Source organism: Cydia splendana, chromosome 19 (genome assembly GCF_910591565.1).
Source record: "Cydia splendana chromosome 19, ilCydSple1.2, whole genome shotgun sequence".
NCBI classification, from domain to species: domain Eukaryota; kingdom Metazoa; phylum Arthropoda; class Insecta; order Lepidoptera; family Tortricidae; genus Cydia; species Cydia splendana.
Window position 1 is genome coordinate 5968847 of NC_085978.1, and position 21116 is coordinate 5989962.

General features: G+C 39.6%; 1 protein-coding gene across 1 annotated transcript; it reads right to left on the reverse strand.

The window, feature by feature from the left end:
* Positions 1-2187: 2187 nt before the first annotated feature.
* On the reverse strand, positions 2188-12740 carry LOC134799765 (luciferin 4-monooxygenase-like). Its single transcript, XM_063772177.1, has 10 exons — positions 12588-12740; positions 9317-9524; positions 8487-8682; positions 7889-8011; positions 7630-7804; positions 7155-7295; positions 4682-4813; positions 3759-3989; positions 2951-3113; positions 2188-2323 (listed from the first exon to the last, which is right to left on the reverse strand). Exons 1-10 carry the CDS (start codon positions 12699-12701, stop codon positions 2196-2198), a joined length of 1611 nt encoding a protein of 536 aa, XP_063628247.1. The 5' UTR covers positions 12702-12740; the 3' UTR covers positions 2188-2195.
* Between the last annotated feature and the right edge of the window lie 8376 nt (positions 12741-21116).

The window sequence follows — 21116 nt, forward strand, 5'->3', positions numbered from 1 at the left end:
TGAATTAAGTATATCTTAAATTCGGTACACGGCGGGAAAAAGTTGATAACTCGAGATGTAGAATTGAAGAAATTTGAACTTAAAATAGAATTACATAAGGTCAGGTGTGGCTCACTCCGCGATTTCGTCGCGTCGCTACAAGTACATGTGGCCCACACCAATTTTGGTGTCTAGCCATAGTCGGACGCCTGCTCGCACTTGCGCTCCCTAGCGGTCATATCTGTCGTAATGGACGTATTTTGTTAGAGTGAACATAGTACCATTAAGGTAAATGTACGCTCCACCGAACGCTTAAGACCAGAAAGCACGTTTCTTTTTTTAATTAGCTCTGGTATTTTCATACGCATATGTTCACTACTATAATAGAAACACAGGTAAATTTGTCCTCATTTAAACATACCTATAAATTACTGAAATGATTGCACGTATATTAAAAACATTTTTAAAGTCATTATTCCGGTTTCCTTGATTTGTACCATTTACCGAACTAAGAAACGTGATTTGCACATTATACCGAATAGGGAGGCCGCATTACCGAACTAGGAAATAATTGTATGAAAATATGGTGTTGAGTGGTGCTCAAACTTTAGTAGTTCAGTATTAAACCCCTACTATACTTTGTTTTTTAGCATTAGAAAGACGGTAAGCGATCTTGACGTGTCTTTTTTTATTGAAAAATAAGTCGTACCAAATAGGTAGGTATGCAACAATTATAAAACATGTACGTATATGTATAAAAAAAATTTGGCTGTTTCATACATTTTAATTGGTCCATTTTCTATGGAAGGGTAAATTTTTTTTCGCGATTTCGGGGTTGGTCCCATAGTAAAAGTTGCTCGGTATAATCCCAAAACCTCGCTGACAATGGGAATGCAGTTATTTTTTAGGCACCCTGTATGGGAACCCCGGAATATCATAACAAAAGTTAAAAGTTTATAAAGTCACAATCGCCCACTCCACGAGAGGGTCCAAAAAAAATTTTGGACGTCAAGTTTTGGACCATCCTGTATAAAATATTATTGCTGTATTATTTTTATTATCTTATTGAGTTTTTTTGTTCACAATCGGAGACTATTATCAGGCGTCCAGTAAGTATGTCTAAAGTTTGAGAAGCGCTGGCATTGAAATCATAGTCACAAAAAATAAACATATAAATATCGACCTAGCCGTTATCGTAATAAGGATGATATTCTAATGAACGTTGAATAGAAACATGGCCAACGCAACATGAGTTCGGTAGCAGAGACCATGGGTACCATTCACCGAACGGCCGTTCGGTGAACGAACCATGGAAAATATGTGGAACCTATTTCGCGAACAGGTTTTGAAAATAGTATTTAAATCGTAATCAATATGGTATAACTACAAATATATTATTAAATTTAATACTTGAATCCATTACAAAACCGTACATGTATAAAATTCTGGCTAATACTGACGTAAAATATCTAAAATTATTGTTTGATAACAGTCTTGCCAAAAACCTTATTTTGATGCCAAAAAGTCGTAAAACATGAACATTTCTAACGCAGTTTTATAATAATCTATATAGGTTTTTGTTGTTCGGCAATTGCTCATAAAATTACAAATACATTAATTTATTTGTGAAATTACGTAGTTAATCTAAATAGTTCGTAATCCACCACTAGAAAAATAATTTCAAAAACATACGCTTTCCCTGATTCCGGACGCTGTTCGATAATACCTTCCAATCAAATTGTTGGTATACTCATCACCGAACTCACATTAAGCTTAATTTCTAATAATATAACTGCACTATATTAATTAAATTTACTAAAATACACAAACTAATTAGGTAATCACACTGTAAAACCATACTTTGAAACACAGAAATAATTTTAAAAGGTTTTATGACCTTAACAAATATACGCAACTTGTTAACGATTTCTTTAAGGTTGCCCATACAAAGTGACAATCGGCAGCGATGATCCGTTTCGATCAGTTGCCACGTCCCAACTGCGGCACAAATTGGCCGACTCTGGGGCATAATGGAAGGGATAGGTATTTAGCTCGTGGAAAAAAAATACGCAACTAAATATCAGCTGTAGGTAATCGACTTATAGCCTAAAATAGAAGAAATTCGGTGATACGGACGGATTTTGAGCGTTCGGTGGAGCGTACATTTACCTTAGTTATCAACTTATTCCCGCCGTTTTAGCGGGTATTATAAATTTTTAATTTGTTAGCATTTGTATAGCAATTTCCTTGAGTTTTCTCCGATGGATCTTTGTGGATGCCGTTTGTGGTATTGCGTCTAGGAATATCACACCTCCCCTTAGCTGTTTTGTTTCTGCCAAATTTTCTGAAAACAACAAAAATGTAAGCAGACGACTTTGCCTGTTACAAAAGTCGGAAACACCAGTGTCATTTAAAGTAGTTTACGTAGTACCTACTCTTACGGCCTGACCACGACATTGCGCGACTGGCTTCGGCTAAGGCGAAAAACATAGGTGGGAATGAAAGGTCCGATCGCTGTGTCAGCTCCAACCTATGGTTGTCGCCTTAGCCGAAGCCAGTCGGGCCATGTCAAGACCTGGCCGTTACGGCATATGTCGCTACACGATGTTAAGCCGTGTAAAACAGTGAACTTCGGTAGCTCAGTTGATAAGCGTGTCCCAAAGCGACGGTTGAAAAAACATGTACATATGCTTTACTATTTGGCTCTAACGCCGTCGCCGCCGTTGAAAAATCCAAAATTTGAATCGACAAAACAAATCCTACACGATCAGTAAATTAGCCTATGCTAGGTAAGAATCTTCGCTATTTAATTCTATACATACCTTTAACCAGCTGTTGGATCTCCTCAGCACTGACATCTTGACCTGGCCGCCGCACAACGTAAGCGACCGGTAAGTCTCCGCGCTTGTCCGGTATACCGGTCACGGCCACGTCAAACACCCCCCAGTGTTGACGGATTTTTGTCACATACCTTTGACCAGCTGTTGGATCTCCTCGGCACTGACGTCATGCCCTGGCCGCCGCACCACGCAAGCGACCGGTAAGTCCCCGCGCTTGTCCGGTATACCGGTCACGGCCACGTCTAGAACTCCCGGGTGCCGGCGGATTGTTCTCTCTAGTTCTACTGGGGATATCTGTTGATCAGAACAAAGTAGTAGTATTTTGTACAAATATTTCTGTAGCACAGCACAGAATAAATTTAATAGTAGGTACTACAGTACAGAAAGGACACTTCCTACAAAACCGAAGTTTGACAGCAATTCGGGGACGAATCATGCTATAGCTTTCTAATGTAGGTATGACACTATCCCTTTCGGCTATTTAGGGATGTCAAAATTCAAGTGATTATCTTATCTGTGGTCGTGCACGTAAAAGGACGTCAAGTGTTGCCAACCCTAATAATTGCTCGGAGCAATGCTGGGCCGAACGGAGCCGAGTTTGCCCGAAAGGAAGAGTGTCTTCCCACTGCCTGTAGTGCATACCCAAAGGGACAGACCTAAGGAGGGGCGAGTTGAAAAAAGTTGATTACTGTACGCAGATTGTTGGATAGTATGTATGGAAGGAAAAAATAGCACAAGGGGTCGCAGAAAGCAAACCGGGACTGGAACCTCAGGTTTCTCCGCCAAAAATGTGGGAGGTCGTGCCGCTCACGCATCGGCCTCCACAGTCACCAAACCCATTGTCTAAACAGCAATGCATAAATCGTCTGCAATAGACGGAAAGGCCTGTGATGATGATGATTTTGTTAGGACAGGTAGGCAGTTACACTAGTTACTTACTTGATGATTCATATACTTAAGCAGTAGTTTAATTCGCTCCACATAGAAAAAGTTATAATTTTCATCCCTGTAGAACATGTCTCCGGTTTTGAACCAACGGTCTTCGGCGAAAGCCTCTGCTGTCGCTTCAGGGTTTCTGTAGTACTCCCTTATTATTCCAGGGCCTTTGACCCACAGCTCTCCGTTCTTGTATGGATCGTAGATGTCCTCTTGAGTCTCCACGTCTATCAACTGTAAAAGGAAGAGCGTTACCCTCCTCATATGAAGCGTTTACGAAGACCGTGAGTCGTGAGTGACCACTAGGTACCTATAGGCGTTCTCTTGGTACTATACAAGGTACTATACTTGGTAATATACTATGCCGCAGGTCGCACTACTCATTGGATGCATCGGTTAAATTTTGATATTTCTAATTAATCTAGGCAATCTTCAGCAGAAGCTGCTTAGAGGGCGAGTTGTCAGGACGAAAATGTAGGTACTGAACACATAAGAAATAAAAGGGGGTAAAGGTCATTTTGAACAGCTTGCCTGCTTAGCTACTTCTGCTGCCGACTGTAGATGGGCACAGGTCTAAACGCGGACGTAGATATAACTAAAATTCTCTCGCAGCAGCGCTCTCTCCAGTATTAGAGTATGGGAGAGGGAACGCCTATGAGCATGTTCGTGACCTCAAGTTATAGGTTTTAAGCACGTTTTAGTGACATGTAGGTACAGTCGCCATCAGATATATCAGAGCGACCGAGGTGCTCACAAATATCTGAACACCTTTATTGTCACGGCGTCAGAGTATGTGTTCAGATATTTTTGAGCACCTCGGCCGCTCCGATATATCTGATGCCTCTGATGGCGACTGTACATGACATGTGATTGTTCAAAACACTTTTATGCCAGGTTTAATAAAATATGTGGATTTATCAACATACCCTGTACTGCAAACAGCCCATAGGTTTCCCGACGGTGGCAGAGCCGGGGTTCAAACCTTCATTTATAAACACCAAAGACGTGACTTCGCTCATTCCATACCCTTTCAGTACCTCTGTGCGCGGCGCTGCTCTCTAAAACAATGTTATGATCCTGTAATGGCTCCTCTACACGATGGTCCAGCGCTGGACCAGCGAGATGGCCAGACGATGGTAGAATGGGCCACGTGTAGATGCGTACGCAGGGGCGTATTTTGTAATTTGGCGCCCCGGGCATTGGCACGTTTCGCCGCCCCAGAACTCAAGGAAGAAAAACAAAATGCAATCCGCCAGGGGCGGCATATGCCGCCCCCGGGGGTTGGCGCCCCGGGCCATGGCCCGGATGGCCCTAGGGTAAATACGCCCCTGTGCGTACGCAATGTCGCTGGCCCACTACCTTTGATGTGTGGATAAAAAACCGACACCGTGGCCATCCCATCGCCATCCCGCCGCGCCATAAGCCATCCCACACCACTACCCTCTACACGATGGCCCATCTTAATGGGCCAGTATTATAGCCCATTGTGTAGAGGAGCCATAAGCAACACATTTAGAGTCGGACCAAGCTAACTGCATGGCATTTGCACTTTGTCATTACAAAGTGTGTTAATGTCAGCATTAATATTAAATTTATATGAAAACCTGACGTTTTTAATGACACTGCCTCACTTTGTTCTGTTCAAGTCGATGCAAAGTTAGCTTAGATGGACTCAAACTGATCGTTGGTAGACTTTATTTCGTAGCAATAAGGTCTAAGAATGGTCATTCATTTCATTTTTTTATAGTTCATTTTTCATTCATTTATTCATTTAAGAATTGTCAGTTAAATAAAGGCGACAACAAATTTTAGGATATTGTTTTTGCGAAAAATTGTGGAAAATCGCAATTTGGTGAGAAATTTGTCTTTCGGTCGCTAGTCGACAGATTACCAACGGGACTTTATCCTAAAGTTGCATCATCTAAGCTAGAACTTCTTTTGCTTAATAATCATTTGACCACCAAAGACGTCAACTGACGTGCGTGGCTACATCCCTAAATTAACCTTCCTGCATTCAGTCAGACAAGGTTCACGACGACGCGCCGCACAGGATAGACATTGCGTTCAAAGGAGTAAGAACTGCGTAATAAGTATATTAATGTTAAGTATGGTACAATTGTTTACATCACACTGTTATTGTCAATTTGTAAAGAGTACAGTTCGGAGGGTCGCTGTTAGTACCAGGGATGATGCGAATATTCGCATCCGCATCCGCGGAACTTCCGCATTATTTTCAACATCCGCATCTGCATCCGCATCCGCATAAAATCAATGCGGAGCTCATGCGGATGCGGATGTCGACCAAGTCGGTAACAGGAACGTCTGTAATTGCATGTTAGTCGTGTTAAAACAAAGTATTTAAACAAGCAACATATATTAAGTTTTAAGCGACCATAGGCTACGGTACTGGCTCACTATCGTGATGGCCTTATGTTTTTTGATAATATTATATTAATTGGTGTATATAATTACAGCAATTAATAATTATACCATTGGGTAGTCACCGGACCCAATACCTAACATTTTGTAACTTATGACATGTATTACAAGTAGGGGTCTTGCAACTTATAAAACACTGATTATATATTAATGTTTAGCTATTAAACAACATATGGATTTAAATCATTATAGCTATTTTTAATGTTAATTTTTAAAACAACAAAAATACAAACTTATGCAATGAATCAAATTATCAAAAAAAAAAGTAAAATATCATAAAAATTAAGCTCACTGGTAAGCCAGCAATTTTATAATATGATATAAATACCAAGTTATGCAGTAGATAAAAGAAGATGCGGGTTTAAACTGATAATAAGAGTACAATATTGTTAATATGATTTAACATTGAAAAAACACAAAAAAATAAATGAATACATAAATTGCCTATTTCGGAATACAAATTATTTAAAATTATACAATAAAAATACTTGTTATATATTTATTTATATATATGGATTAAAATGTATTTTTTATAATTTTCTAAAAATAATTTATGTAGCTAGTCTTATGTTCAAAAACATGTTATTTGTAATGTTTATTGAAGTTCTAAAGCCTTACAATTAAAAAAAGTTTTTGTTTTTTTAATACGTTTTTAATACATATATAAATTAGTTCCCAAATCGTCATTACCGTACATGCAGTGTCATTACCGTCTATAAAAGAGTCATTACCATACCATGATTGTCATCACCATCTTGCGTTTTTATTTTCCGAAAGCGATAACTTCAAATATAAGCCACAAATGATTGTATAAATACCATAAATATCCTCAATATACAGCCCCCTATTACTTTACCCAGCTAGAATCGTGTTAAATTAAACATTTAAAAAAAATATTTTTTTGTATGTCGCATCCGCGGATGTCAAAAAATCTGCATCGGCAACATCCCTGGTTAGTACCTTAATTTCCTGTATCAGGTCAGCTGTAACAGCGCTGCCACCTATAACGATTGTCTCGAAACAGCTGAAGTCGCACTCCTCACAACCCTCCGGTGTTATAAGCGTGGTCAGAAACGTCGGACTCACTATCTTGAAGGTTGGCTGCAATAAAATGTAGTTAAGGTCAAATAATATATCCTTCAAAGAAGAGGCTTAAAATACATATCTATTTCTGTGGCGTGCGACCAGCGGCGCTTTCGGCTGGGCGTGCAGGGATTTGAACTGCGTGCATTGAGGCCCCATGCATAATTATATTTGTTTAAAATGGACATCGCTGCTCGAGCATACACTCTAAAGGGGCCCACTGATTACCAGTTCGCCGGACGATATCAGCCTGTCATTTAAACGCAAAAGGTGACAGTTCCGAACAACTCACAGGCTGATATCGTCCGGAGAACTGGTAATCATCAGTGGGCCCCTTTAAGTAGGCACCTACCTTATAATTGTTGATAAGCTCATAAGTGTGTTTCTGCGTTAAAGTGTGCGATGACTGCAGCCTGGTAATTCGCATGATCGGAGACGTCAGGAACATTGCCATCGCAGTGAGCCATTGCAGGGGTGATATGATGAATATCATCTTGGTAGGGCTTGGGAACTTCGTGTGTCGGATCCTAGATAAAAAACCGAATTAAAAAATTTCTAACTAAAATATTCTGACATCATGAACGAAACTTGAACTGTTTCTTGGTGCTTACCAATCGTATGGTGCTGTGATCGCTAAATTCTTATGAGTGGCAGCAGCACTTTTTGGCAGTCCAGTAGATCCGCTGGTGGCTAATAGGAGGGCAATGGTGTCTTCTGGGTTGAAATCTGTGGGCCTAAAAAAGAGTTTTCAGTATCGTAACTTGATTCTAATCATACGACGATTATCGACAAAAAACTGTTTTCGTTGTTTGTTCATATTTAGATGCAGTAAGCTAAGCGTTAAGGGGCCCACTGATTACCAGTTCGCCGGACGATATCGGCCTGTCAGTTAAACGCAAAATTTGACAGCTCCGAAAGTCCGAACAACTGACAGGCTGATATCGTCCGGCGAACTGGTAATCTGTGAGCCCCTTTAAATTCCCTCTGAGCTTGATCAGATCCACTTTGACAGGGTCTTGTCCAGCTGACACTGCCAAAATGCGGCCAGATACTCCAGAACTTTTCTGTCACAGCCCTCTCCGCCAGTTCTACGAACAACGGGTCCCGCTTACTGCTATAAATCTGTACCTAGTTGTTTTCAGACCGCATTTTATTTCGACTTTTTAAATTTATATAAATAGGTACCTACTTACTTTTATAGAAACTTACTTGAACTCATCAAGAGGGCCTTTACCCCCATACTTCCCCAAGAATTCAGGGAAGCTAAGCCGGTCGGCTGTATCAAAGGTGACTATGAAGGCATCCGACTCGATTCCGCTCAGAGCTAGCTGCACATCTGGGGCTCGGTCGCTTTGGAAGAAGACCACCTTGGGTCTGGTCACTTCGAAAGTTCGTTGGAGTTCATCTAAAAAAATGTTTAGGACTTTATTACCTTATTCAACATAGAGAGAAGAGGTTAATCGGTGTTTAAAAACTTTAATGTTAGCCGAGGCTTTTAAACTTTATCAACAATCTCGAATACCTACGGTGTGTTGATTGTATGTGATTAGTGTACAGTCAGCAGCAGAAGTTGCTAAGCTGGCCAGGTGTTCAAAATGATCTTGTCGCGACTTTATTGTTAAGAGAATAAGAAGGTGTAAAGGGAATTTTGAACACCTCGCCCGCTTAGGGGCTATTCATAAATTACGTCATTTCAATTTAGGGGGGGGGGGGGGGTCTGGGCATCGGATGACGGTAGCATGAAGTAGGAGGAAATGGGGTCATTTGAAGCATGATTTTTGGATGATTATAGGGGGGGGGGGGGGGGTCAAAAATCGTCAAAAATCGATGACGTAATTTATGGACAGCCCCTTAGCAACTTCTGCTGATGACTATGTACCTAATCTAGAAGACAGTACGACTAGGTATCGGGCTTTTATTGGCTGACATCGCTGTAAATTTCTAGGAAATATGTAATACTCCCGTACCTAGGTACTTACAGTGGCATGACATGACACGCTGGACAATAACAGTGCAACCACCATATCCTGGATACTCACCAACACCCAAAGTCCTGTCAATAGGTGACACAATGACTCCCAGGTAGAGCGCCGCGTAGAACGGTATGGCCAGGTCGATGTGGTTCGGAGCCATGAGGGTGATGACGTCACCGCGCTGGAGACCCAGGCTCTTGAGGGCGATGGCGCAGCGAACTGTCCTCTCGAGGACTGAGCCATTGGTTTCTGATTCGCCGGTTGCCCCGTCTATCTAAAGGATACTTGGAATTAGGGGTTGAATTCAGCACGAGAAAATTATATTAAGAGAAGTCATATGGCTAGACTCTTTCTAAGCTGCACTTATTTTCAACTCACGTGTGAGTGTGAGTGGAAGTGCTACTATTAATATATATCACAGGTAGGTATCTATATAGAACTTTGACGCCTGTGGTCGCATTTCCACACTTTGTCACTACACAATCTGTAGATTAAGCTTAGTCCAGCTCTATAATAGTGCCGTGGCGCAGTTAAGTATGGTATTGTCGAGTTGTTATTTTATTACCTACTTAAATAATGTTGCCTTTTAAAAATGTACAATTTGAATTTATAATTTTGAATACCTGGGCCCAATTCAACCCAGGTATTCCCATTAAAAATGTCGGGCTTAGCATTAGCAACCGTATTATGTGCATTTGAAAACTCGTAAAATTTTATGGTCACCGTAGAATTGGGATCGTGCGTATCTGAATGTCATAGCATAGCTAATGAAGTTTATTTACCGTTATTCGTTTAAAGGTCCGTTTATATCTATAGAAATTGAGCGTGCCAGACACGTGCCGTGGCAGACCAAATAATATTCTTATACAGTGTCTGTGTCGACTAACGTATTTAGATAGGTACCTACATACAATATCTATCGTTACACGGCCGCGCAGACGCCAACAGCACGTAATGAAAAATATTAATTTTCATCTCTCCTGCCGGCCTAGCCAAGGTTACAATCGCTATCGCTTCGACAACGAAAAGCATTATGTCTCTCTATCACTCTTCCATATTAGCGCGACAGTGACAGTTGCGTTTCGATCGCTACGGAGCGTAAGCGATTGGCATCTTGGCTACGCGGCCTGTTCGGAAAGTTCACCTTTCATAGGCTGATAGCCGGGTGGAAGGTATTTTTTCACCTCAGCAGCTCGAACAAGGGTACTTTGCTTCTTAAAAACAGTGAGCAAAATGCGATTTTGCTCACTGAGTCATTTTGTCTCACTCAGTGAGCAAAATCGCATTTTGCTCACTGAGTGAGACAAAATGACATTCAAGTTACCTTTATAGTCAAATGTCATTTCAACATGCGGGGTCTAATACAAGTTCGATATACTTGGGTTCTATTATCTCTGTCCCTCTAGGTATGTTATTCTCACTGCTTAGGGTGAAAAATTTTGTGTACTACACGAGATCAAAGTTATTTACATCTCGTGCGCTTTTGAATCCCTTACTACGCTCAAGATTCTAAATTAGATTCTCAGAGAGAATAGCGATCTATTATAGAATCTTTCGCTTGCACGGTACTCAAAATAAGCACTCGAAGAAATATCAAACTTTGATCTCTTGTTGTACAAATAACTATTTTAAAATTTGTATTTCGAGCAACGACTCACAGTCATATATGCCATATTATTCAAATAAAAGCTCTCATATTAGCTTCGGCATTTCAGACCAAGTATTATCGAAATTGGATGTCAATTGCATTGCATTATTATGAAAAATTGTAGGTACTACTTGTTTTTTTTTTTTTTATTAGGCACACAAAACATAACATTTATTACATGGAATAGATCTTGACATGTCTTTTGATTGAAAAACGCTTTATATAAATTAGTAACTATTACTTATGAAAGCAGAAGAATACAAATCATCGTATAAAAATAAAATAATGGAATGGAATAATTCTTTTTAGAGCAGGTTTTTGGTTGGGAATGCCATCCAAAGCATGTATGCACATCATGAAACAAATATTAGAGCGAAAACTACAACTATACTAAGACTACTATACAGACTAACTTAATTACACAATAATACAATTTTAGGCACAAAACATAATAATTCACATAATGAGGAAATTAAAGACATTAATGAAACTTAATGTAATGGTGATCGATGGCAAAGAACTTCCATAACCTAGCTGTTTCCGAAAGATTGCAAATCTTGAGTTGAATATATCAATATGGCTATGTTTAGATACCAGGTCGTTGTACAGACGGCACATTCTTACAATAGGGTTGTAAAATGAAGTATTATTTTTATACACTTGTAGAGCAAAAGTCTTTGGGGCACGGGACCTGAACCGGGGGGTATTAAATGTAACTAGGGACAGAATATTGGGAGATACAATTTTGGAGTGGAGAACTTTGTGGATACTTGTATTTAATACTTAAATGTATGAAATAAACATAAATATTTAGGTACTTAAATGACGATGAATGTTTAAAATACTACCATTACATTACATTCATTGATTTAGTTTCATTTTTTTAAGGCGCATATACATTAAGACCATTTCGGACTCATCCCAATTTAAGATCGGTTTGTCTATGGTTTTAGATTTTTGTCCGATCAAATTGGCGCCAATTCCAGTCCCTAATTCTCTTAACTGTCAAAATATTTTCTTGTGTTTAACTTTCCTCATAGTCGAAATGAAAAGTAGAGTGTTTAACTCGGGTAAAAGTAACAATCTCACCCTCGAACTATTGGCGCTCTCACTTTGTTCGAGCGCCAAAATATCTCGGGTGATATACGGTTCACTTTCCACCCTTGGTTAACAATCTACTATTGTCTGTCACGGTACGTGTCTGGGACGCTCAATGTCTGCAGATACCTATAAACTGACTTTAACATTCGAGTTATTGTTTACCCCTCATGCGTAAGGGTGGTATTCCATCTGTCATGATCTGCCCAATATCTTTGTCCAATGTCATTGCATCTTACTCTCTAATTAAGCAAACATGTGAGACAAAAATGGTATACCACCCAAAGTTGAGACCAGAGCATGTGAAATACTTCAATTACGAGAGCATGCGCATGTAGTGGTTGAAAAAGTAGAATTTTAATCGTTGTGAGGGTTTCTAGACGCAAGAGGCGAACAAACTTTGCTGTCAAGTGAAGAAAAGTGAAGTCTAAGTCTATGAAGAAACTAATCCAAATATGCATCAAGACTACGCTCTAGAGGTTAAAAACGAATTATGCATACTGACGCTTATTTCAAAAAATAAAGAAAGCATTCCGAGCGGGTGTGATGCGTTGGGTGTCATGGGTGTGGGTGGGTGTTAAGTATTCTCACCTGTAAAACGAAGTCCGGATAATCCTTCAGGCTCCGCAGCAGGATTTTCCCGAGATGGTGTACGTCGGAGGGTGTCCCCGACTCCGCGACCACCCTGGACGTTAGCTCGCCCATGAACCAGTGCACGGAGTCGTTTACTCTTCCTGACGGATACATTCTGTGGACAAATTATTGTTCTATTGGAGATGGATGGGACATACTATTCACTCACTCCGTTGGCTCAGCGATCCAAAATGAGACTTAGCCTCCGACACAAGACAGCGCCACTTTTCTCGGTCCTGTCTCTCGCTAATAGTTGACTCGAAGTTCGCGCAGATCCGCCTCCACCATGTCACACCAGCGATACCGGGGGTAGCGATACATCGATGAGGGGAATGGAATAATGCAACCATCGCCTTCGGTAGGAAACCGCCGGACAGTAGCCGTGGGTCCGGGCGTCCTGACCTACCTACACGGGTCGCTGAAGATCGTGGCGCGAGTTTGTAAAGGCCCTCTGCCTTAGGACAACAACAATAATAGGTATACCTACAAATGTGTAGTTTTTATATTGAATTGTTATACGTTTTAATTAAGGGCAAATTGAGAAAAACGTTTATACCCCTTTATTCTGCGCGATATCCCTATCTCCCGTCGCAAGTTTCGCATGACGCGCCATAGTTATGTTTCGTTTCCTTCTAATTACCCTTTTTTCCGGCTTAACCCGCCTACTTTAAAACCTAAACCACCACACCAATTGGACCTCGCAGAATAAAACCACACGTTGAAAAACCACTTCGCCGTTCTAAATAACTTAAAAATTGTGCCAACACTTTTTTTGTATTTTTAAATATATTTATTAAAAAAAGAAAAACACCTTAATCCGGTAGAATGTTCGAAAAACGACTGCGAATCATCATTTCCCACTCACGCCCACCTTACTAGTCATACTGACTTTTCTCGTTTGACTGTGCTACTAATTATAATGAGAATTCTAAGGGCCGGTTATTTATTCAAACGAAATCGACCTACTTAACGTAGGTGTCTACGTAGGAAACGTTGTTGGGCCGATTTTTATATTATCGATGATTTTTTTTTCGTTAGATTCGGATAAATTTTGACTGATTTGAAGAGCTCCTCATTCTAGACGAAATAAATACAAAATCACAATTTGTTCTGAAAAATACGAGTATGTCTTTAATTTTCCGTTGTGTTACGAATAATACGTTTTCATCACACTTGCTCGGAAAAGATGTATTTACACGTAGGGCTTGCGGGCGGGAAATTGAATTTTTCGCCCTAGGGCGGAAAAAATCTTTTCCGAGCAAGTGTGATGAAAAACACTTATTTACACGTAGGGCTTGCGGGCGGGAAATTGAAATTTTCGCCCTAGGGCGGAAAAGTGTTTTATACAGAAGTTTGTTTTTATTAATTCTCCTTTTTTTCCTTACAAGTGTGATGAAAAACATTGTGTGTGCCACGGGCGGTAAAGAAATTCCGAACTCGTGAACATTTTAAGCCCTCGCTTCGCGTCGGGCTTAAAATTGACACTCGTTCGTAATTTCTTATTTCCCGCCCTTAATACACAATGTACTATTTCGGCACTCAGAGGAAGTTTTTGGATATGAAATTGCGCTTAGGTAATTGTACAGATTAGGCGACTCTATACCTATCTATCCATCAAATGTTATCAAAATCTGAAGTCTGAAGACCTTTAAATGAGCAATTCTTGTATATTTATTTATTTATTATATAGGTATATTTCGCGAATCTCGGAAACGGCTCTAACGATTTCGATGAAATTTGCTATATGGGGGTTTTCGGGGGCGAAAAATCGATCTAGCTAGGTCTTATCCCTGGGAAAACGTGCATTTTTGAGTTTTTATATGTTTTCAGAGCATAGCTCGGTCTCCCAGATATTGACTGACTACTAATACGTTAAGCCGCTATTATTTAAATTACTTTCGTCTCAAAATTAGTGGTAGAGTGTGTGCGGAAAGAGAAGTGTCGTAGAATGTATTGGATCCCGTGGGATGTATGCATACATTTCACGACTCTTTCCGCCCAGACTCTATTCTAACTAACTTTTTCTTCAGAAATGGTAGGGTTCCTCTATGATAATCTAAAATTGCGGTACAATAATATGTAAACGACACTATAATTCAGTGCATAGTATACTCAGATTTAATTATAGAGGAAAAAGTTACCACTACTGTTTGAGGTTATAAAACTTATAATATTTCTAAATCTATACATATACATATAATAAAGCTGAAGACGGTCGAAAGTCTGTACATGGAAGATATTTGAAAAAAACTTGGCTGGGGATACTTAGAATCGATAACAGAACACGTTCCAAAAGTTTTTAGAATTTTTGTCTGTTTGTCTGTTTATCTGTTTATCTGTTTGTCTGTTTATTTGAACGCGCATCACGTGAAAACGGCTGAACGGATTTTGATGAAAACTTTACTAATCTGTTGAGAAAATCCCAGGCCAGGTTATAGGCTATAAAAATTCAACCCCTAAAAGGGGGGGGTAGCCACAACACTCGATTGACTTAAGTTTGCCCCTGAATCTTATGGCGCTACTTAGGAAGGAGGGGCAAACTTTTTTCTAAACTAACAGATGGCGCTGAATTTAATACGTTGTGACATGAATAAGCCACCGAGGAAAGATTTTGCCAAATTAACTCTAAGTTTAGAAGACACGGATATCAACAAAAATAATTGAATAATTATGTTGATTTAATAAATTAATAATATATCGAAAAATGTTCGCGCTCGCTTCGCTCGCGTTTTCAATAACTTTCTAAGATATGGCGACTGCAGCAGCATTACTCTGTTGCAACGTTGCTGCTGCAGCACTGTAAATTTTCGTGATAAAATGATGTGACTGACTTCCATACTAAAAGTAAAAATGTACAACTATCTGTCTATCAAATTGCGTTTTTATATCGAAAAATTTTCGCGCTCGCTTCGCTCGCGTTTTAAATCACTTTCTAATATATGGCGACTGCAGCAGCATTACTCTGTTGCAACGTTACTGCTGCAGCACTGTCAATTTTCGTGATAAAATGATGTGATTGATTTCCATATTAAAAGTAAAAATGTACAACTGTCTATTAGTATAATTTAGTTTTTATATAATATTATAAGTATTAGTTAAATTTTTAAGTAGGTTTATTTTAATTTTAGTTTAGTTTTTAAATCTTTAATTCATAGTTAGTTTTAATGTTTTTTTTTTTTATTACTTAAGACTTCATTTAAGCAGTATTATTTTATGGTAGAGTTTTTAACATTTATAATAAATTAATTAAACTGTCTATCAAATTACGTTTTTATATCGAAAAATTTTCGCGCTCGCTTCGCTCGCGTTTTCTATAACTTTCTAAGGTATGGCGACTGCAGCAGCATTACTCTGTTGCAACGTTGCTGCTGCAGCACTGTCAATTTTCGTGATAAAATGATGTGATTGATTTCCATATTAAAAGTAAAAATGTACAACTGTCTATCAAATTGCGTTTTTATATCGAAAAATTTTCGCGCTCGCTTCGCTCGCGTTTTAAATAACTTTCTAAGATATGGCGACTGCAGCAGCATTACTCTGTTGCAACGTTACTGCTGTAGCACTGTCAATTTTCGTGATAAAATGATGTGACTGATTTCCATACTAAAAGTAAAAATGTACAACTGTCTATCAAATTGCGTTTTTATATCGAAAATTTTTCGCGCTCGCTTCGCTCGCGTTTTCAATATCTTTTTAAGATATGGCGACTGCAGCAGCATTACTCTGTTGAAACGTTGCTGCTGCAGCACTGTCAATTTTCGTTATAAAATTATGTGACTGATTTCCATACTAAAAGTAAAAATGTACAACTGTCCATCCAATTGCATATTTATATCGAAAAAATTTCGCGCTCGCTTCGCTCGCGTTTACAATCTATTTCTAACATATGGCGACTGCAGCAGCATTACTCTGTTACAACGTTACGGCTGTAGCACTGACAATTTTCGTGATAAAATGATGTGACTGATTTCCATACTATAAGTAAAAATGTACAACTATCTGTCTATCAAATTGCGTTTTTATATCGAAAAATTTTCGCGCTCGCTTCGCTCGCGTTTTAAATCACTTTCTAAGGTATGGCGACTGCAGCAGTATTACTCTGTTGCAACGTTACTGCTGCAGTACTGTCAAATTTAGTGATAAAATTATGTGACTGATTTCCATACTAAAAGTAAAAATGTACAACTGTCTATAAAATTGCGTTTTTATATCGAAATATTTTCGCGCTCGCTTCGCTCGCGTTTTCAATAACATTCTAAGATATGTTAAGGTGACATTCGAGTGGCGACTGCAGCAGCATTATAGGTACTCTGTTGCAACGTTACTACTGCGGAGTGCCGCAGTGACAGTGGTCAATTGTCGTGATAAAATGATGTGATTAATTTCCATTCTCAGCTGTAATGCGGCAATGAACGTCACTCAATTAACCAAAAAAATCAATGTAATCTTGATGACCCTAGGGAGCGTCCGCAGAACTGACAGGCCGATACCGTCCGGCGGACTGTTAATCAGTGGGCCCCTTTACGGCTTAGGTACTGTATCGTCCGATATACACCTACTACTCTGTCGTTTAAGTCACGTGTAAAATTTGAATAAGGGCGAAAAAACTATTGACTTTGGAGTGTAGTTTTATTTAGTGGTACCTAATTGTAAAATATTTTATCTGGACTACAGTCCTCTAGCAATCCATCTGTCAACTTTACTTCAAGTTCCGCCTCCAGGGGAGAGGGAGAGAAATTAGGATTAGAAATTAGCCGCTTACTGACACAGCCCGAATTCCACGCGGGCGGAGCCGCGGGCACAGCTAGTCTGAAATAAAACGGAATGTGGCTAGTTAGTTATCAACTGTTGATGATAAGGATTTTCCTATGATAAGATAACAACCACATAACAACACATTCCAGTATTTTATTTACCTGATAGAAAACCGCCCAAGTGCGAGGCGGACTCACGCCCCGAGAGTTCCGTAGTATCAACACAATTTTACCTTGAGACCGACTCATGCAGAACATTTTTGTAGGATTCCGTAGTCAACTAGGAACCCTTAAAGTATACTTTCGCCATGTCCGTTTGTCTGTGTCTGTCTGTCCGTCCGCGGCTTTGCTCCGAGATCGTTAGTGCTAGACTGCTGAAATTCGGCATGGATATATAAATCAGTTACGCCAACAAACTCGTAAAAAAATGTGCCCCCGCCCCCCTCTAACTTTGGAACCATGGGTCCAAAAAGCTTAGTATAGACTTTCAAGAAAAACTACAGCGAATTCGATCGGTGAAGCCGTTTTTTAGTTTTTGTAAAAAGTCTATTTTGACGGAGGGGTAACTACGGAAACGAAACTCTACACTGAACATCCTCTTGGCCGGTTTTTTAATGTATTTTTGGCCACGTGATAGTGCCTGCTGTACTCATAGTGTTATATTACTACTTACCTTAAAAAATAAAACCTAAAGGTTACAATTTTTATTGGAGACCCCCTCATTTTTATCACACTCATAAAATGTCAACTTTCTAGTTGTATACATGGTGATTCAGGAGATGTGAGCATGACTAACGCTATAGGGAAGGTGCATAGGAGGAGCCCTCTGTTTAGGGGCGCTGTCATACTTAGTTATCCGTGACCAATGTCAATTTGTAGGTAGGTACCTAGCTATGTCATCAGAGTCGGCTCCTTTTGAAACATCGTATTGCACTCAAGTATGACAATTAATTTCTTCATAATCAAAGTCCTGTCATAACAGTTAAAGATGCTTGATCATTATTAATTAGATGTTGTAGGGTGACCATGGTGATAATTAAATTTATCCTTAGAAAAAAAGTAAAAAAAAACCGGGCAAGTGCGAGTCGGACTCGCGCACGAAGGGTTCCGTACCATAATGAAAAAAAAAACAAAAACAAAAAAAAGCAAAAAAAAAAACGGTCACCCATCCAAATACTGACCACTCCCGACGTTGCTTAACTTTGGTCAAAAATCACGTTTGTTGTATGGGAGCCCCATTTAAATCTTTATTTTATTCTGTTTTTAGTATTTGTTGTTATAGCGGCAACAGAAATACATCATCTGTGAAAATTTCAACTGTCTAGCTATCACGGTTCGTGAGATACAGCCTGGTGACAGACGGACGGACGGACGGACGGACGGACGGACAGCGAAGTCTTAGTAATAGGGTCCCGTTTTACCCTTTGGGTACGGAACCCTAAAAACAGGAAAACCTTGTGATTGTTTTACTTAAATATATACGATGGTGAACGATCCATTGACATTTACTGTGTCCTGTTCACGTCTCGTGAATGTTCTTGAGATAATTTGAATTATCAAGCCCCCAAGTAGGTACAGAACTCTAAAAAATAATCCTACAATAAGTATAAGTAAGACAAACACACAAGACCTGTGAATAAAAGGCGAGCTCCAGTGAGAGTTTTAAAGCCGGCGAGAGTTTTTAAAGGTACGTAAAATGGACATGTCGGAGGGGGTCGTGTTTTTATTCTTTGTTTCCTCGCATTGCAAATGTTCTTTTACAACCGCTATTATGGGCCGGACACTATGAATAATGACATTACTTTGAAGGAATGACATTTTTAGTAATAGTGTAAGGATTGGCATGAAGGAACGAAGTAATGAAGTTTATTTAAATATCTTCCGTCAGTATTGGTGTTATGTCAAAGTAAAGACACTAGAAATGACATTACTACTGACAGTGAATTGATTAGAATGATGGAATCAGTAATGACAGGCAGAATGACGGAAGATAATGAAGTTATTAAACTATTTTGATATTTTTGAAGTAATGACATTATACTGATAGTGAGTGGAGCGCTTATGGCCTGCATATGTAGGGTTACCAGATACAAATTTAGAATTTCCTGTCAAAATTCCTGATTTCCGAATATTTTTCCTAACATTCATATTTTGACGACGGGGGGAGGGGCAAACCAAATAAAACCCAAATATCGATTAGATGGCCAAGAATTATGACTTTTTATTTTACAGAATTCGAGTAATTTGCGGATGACGAGTGAGTACGCGTACCTACCTTGAAAAGTGGCTTCTTCTAAACACACAAGTCACTCCATTTAAGACAGTGTTGTAATACTAACGTATATATTTTTTTTCATAGAAATGTTTTTTTCTTTGATTGTCGCATAATGTCATTATTTTGATTCAAAAAATATATTAGGTACAATTCGTTTAGTGCGACGTCCGGTTAGTACGACGTAATATCAGCGGTCCCATGGGCGTCGTTATAACCCGACTCTACTGTACTTTATTTATAAAAAAGTATATCAATTCAAAAAAAATCCTGACATTTTCGTGTTCCGTCCCCATTCCTGACAAAAGGCCAAAATTCCTGACATGTCAGGAACATTCCTGTCATCTGGTAACCCTATGCATGGCCCTTCGCTGATTTGAGCGCATGCATGCCGTGATTGCCGCGAGCGGGTTAACGAAAAATATTATGAACAACGCTAACTAGCGTCTAGCGCGGACGCGTGTGACGGATTTTACCTAAACAGAGGGCCTACCGCGACGTTAGAAGTCTTGGGCAACACGTCGAACGTGGTTCGCGATAGGCCCTCAAGGTGCTTTTGTTATCACTGACCAAACTCCTGCAGCGGTAGCACGGTCGCATTTTACCATGCCTGTCACGTTCTAACAAGTGCGTAAGTGACAGGCATAGTGAGTCACTATTCCATTTTTATGAAATGGAACCATGCTGCGCCCGCTGAACAACTTTTACTTAGGTCCAATCCCGAAATCGCGAAATAAAATTCTGCCTGCTCATACATTTTCGGTGAATCAGAGTCAATGAACAGCTGATTTTTTTTCGCGAATTTGGGCTACATATCCACCCCTCAGAGTTTGATCAGTGATAAAGTTAGACCAAGAAAAGTCTGCAGCGATTTCGATAGCCCACGTAGTGCTAGTGTTATTTTCCACGCCAAACTTCTACGAAATTATGACGTAATATTAAATAAAACTTGCACTGCATGGCCTATCAAAATCGCTGCAGACTTTAAGGGCCGTCTTAAACTATGCTGGGGCCCCTGGATTTGAATTTGGGGCCCTTTTGGAAAGTAAAGAAAGCGAATGAAACTATTTTTTTTCTACTATGACCTTCTATTTATTTAGGTAATCAAATATACTTTTACTGTCTGTCCTTCGGGGCCCCCTGAGGATGGGGGCCCTGGGCACGGGCCCCGTGTGCCCTTATGGTAAAGACGGTACTGGGTGTGCAATAATGTATTGTAATGTAGTCCTGGACGGGGCTCTTGGTTATAGACGAAACAGGAGCTGAGTTTTAAATATTTTAGGTAAATATACCCGTCTCGCTAACGGAAGCGGCACCTAAAAGTAGTGCGATAAGGACAAGGCGAAAAATCCTGCGTAAAAATCTCAAAAATCGAGGTTTCGTACTCCTCTGTTTCCTCCTCCAAAACTTAACCAATCGTAACCAAATTTGGAAATCTAAATGATTATGAAATTATCTGTG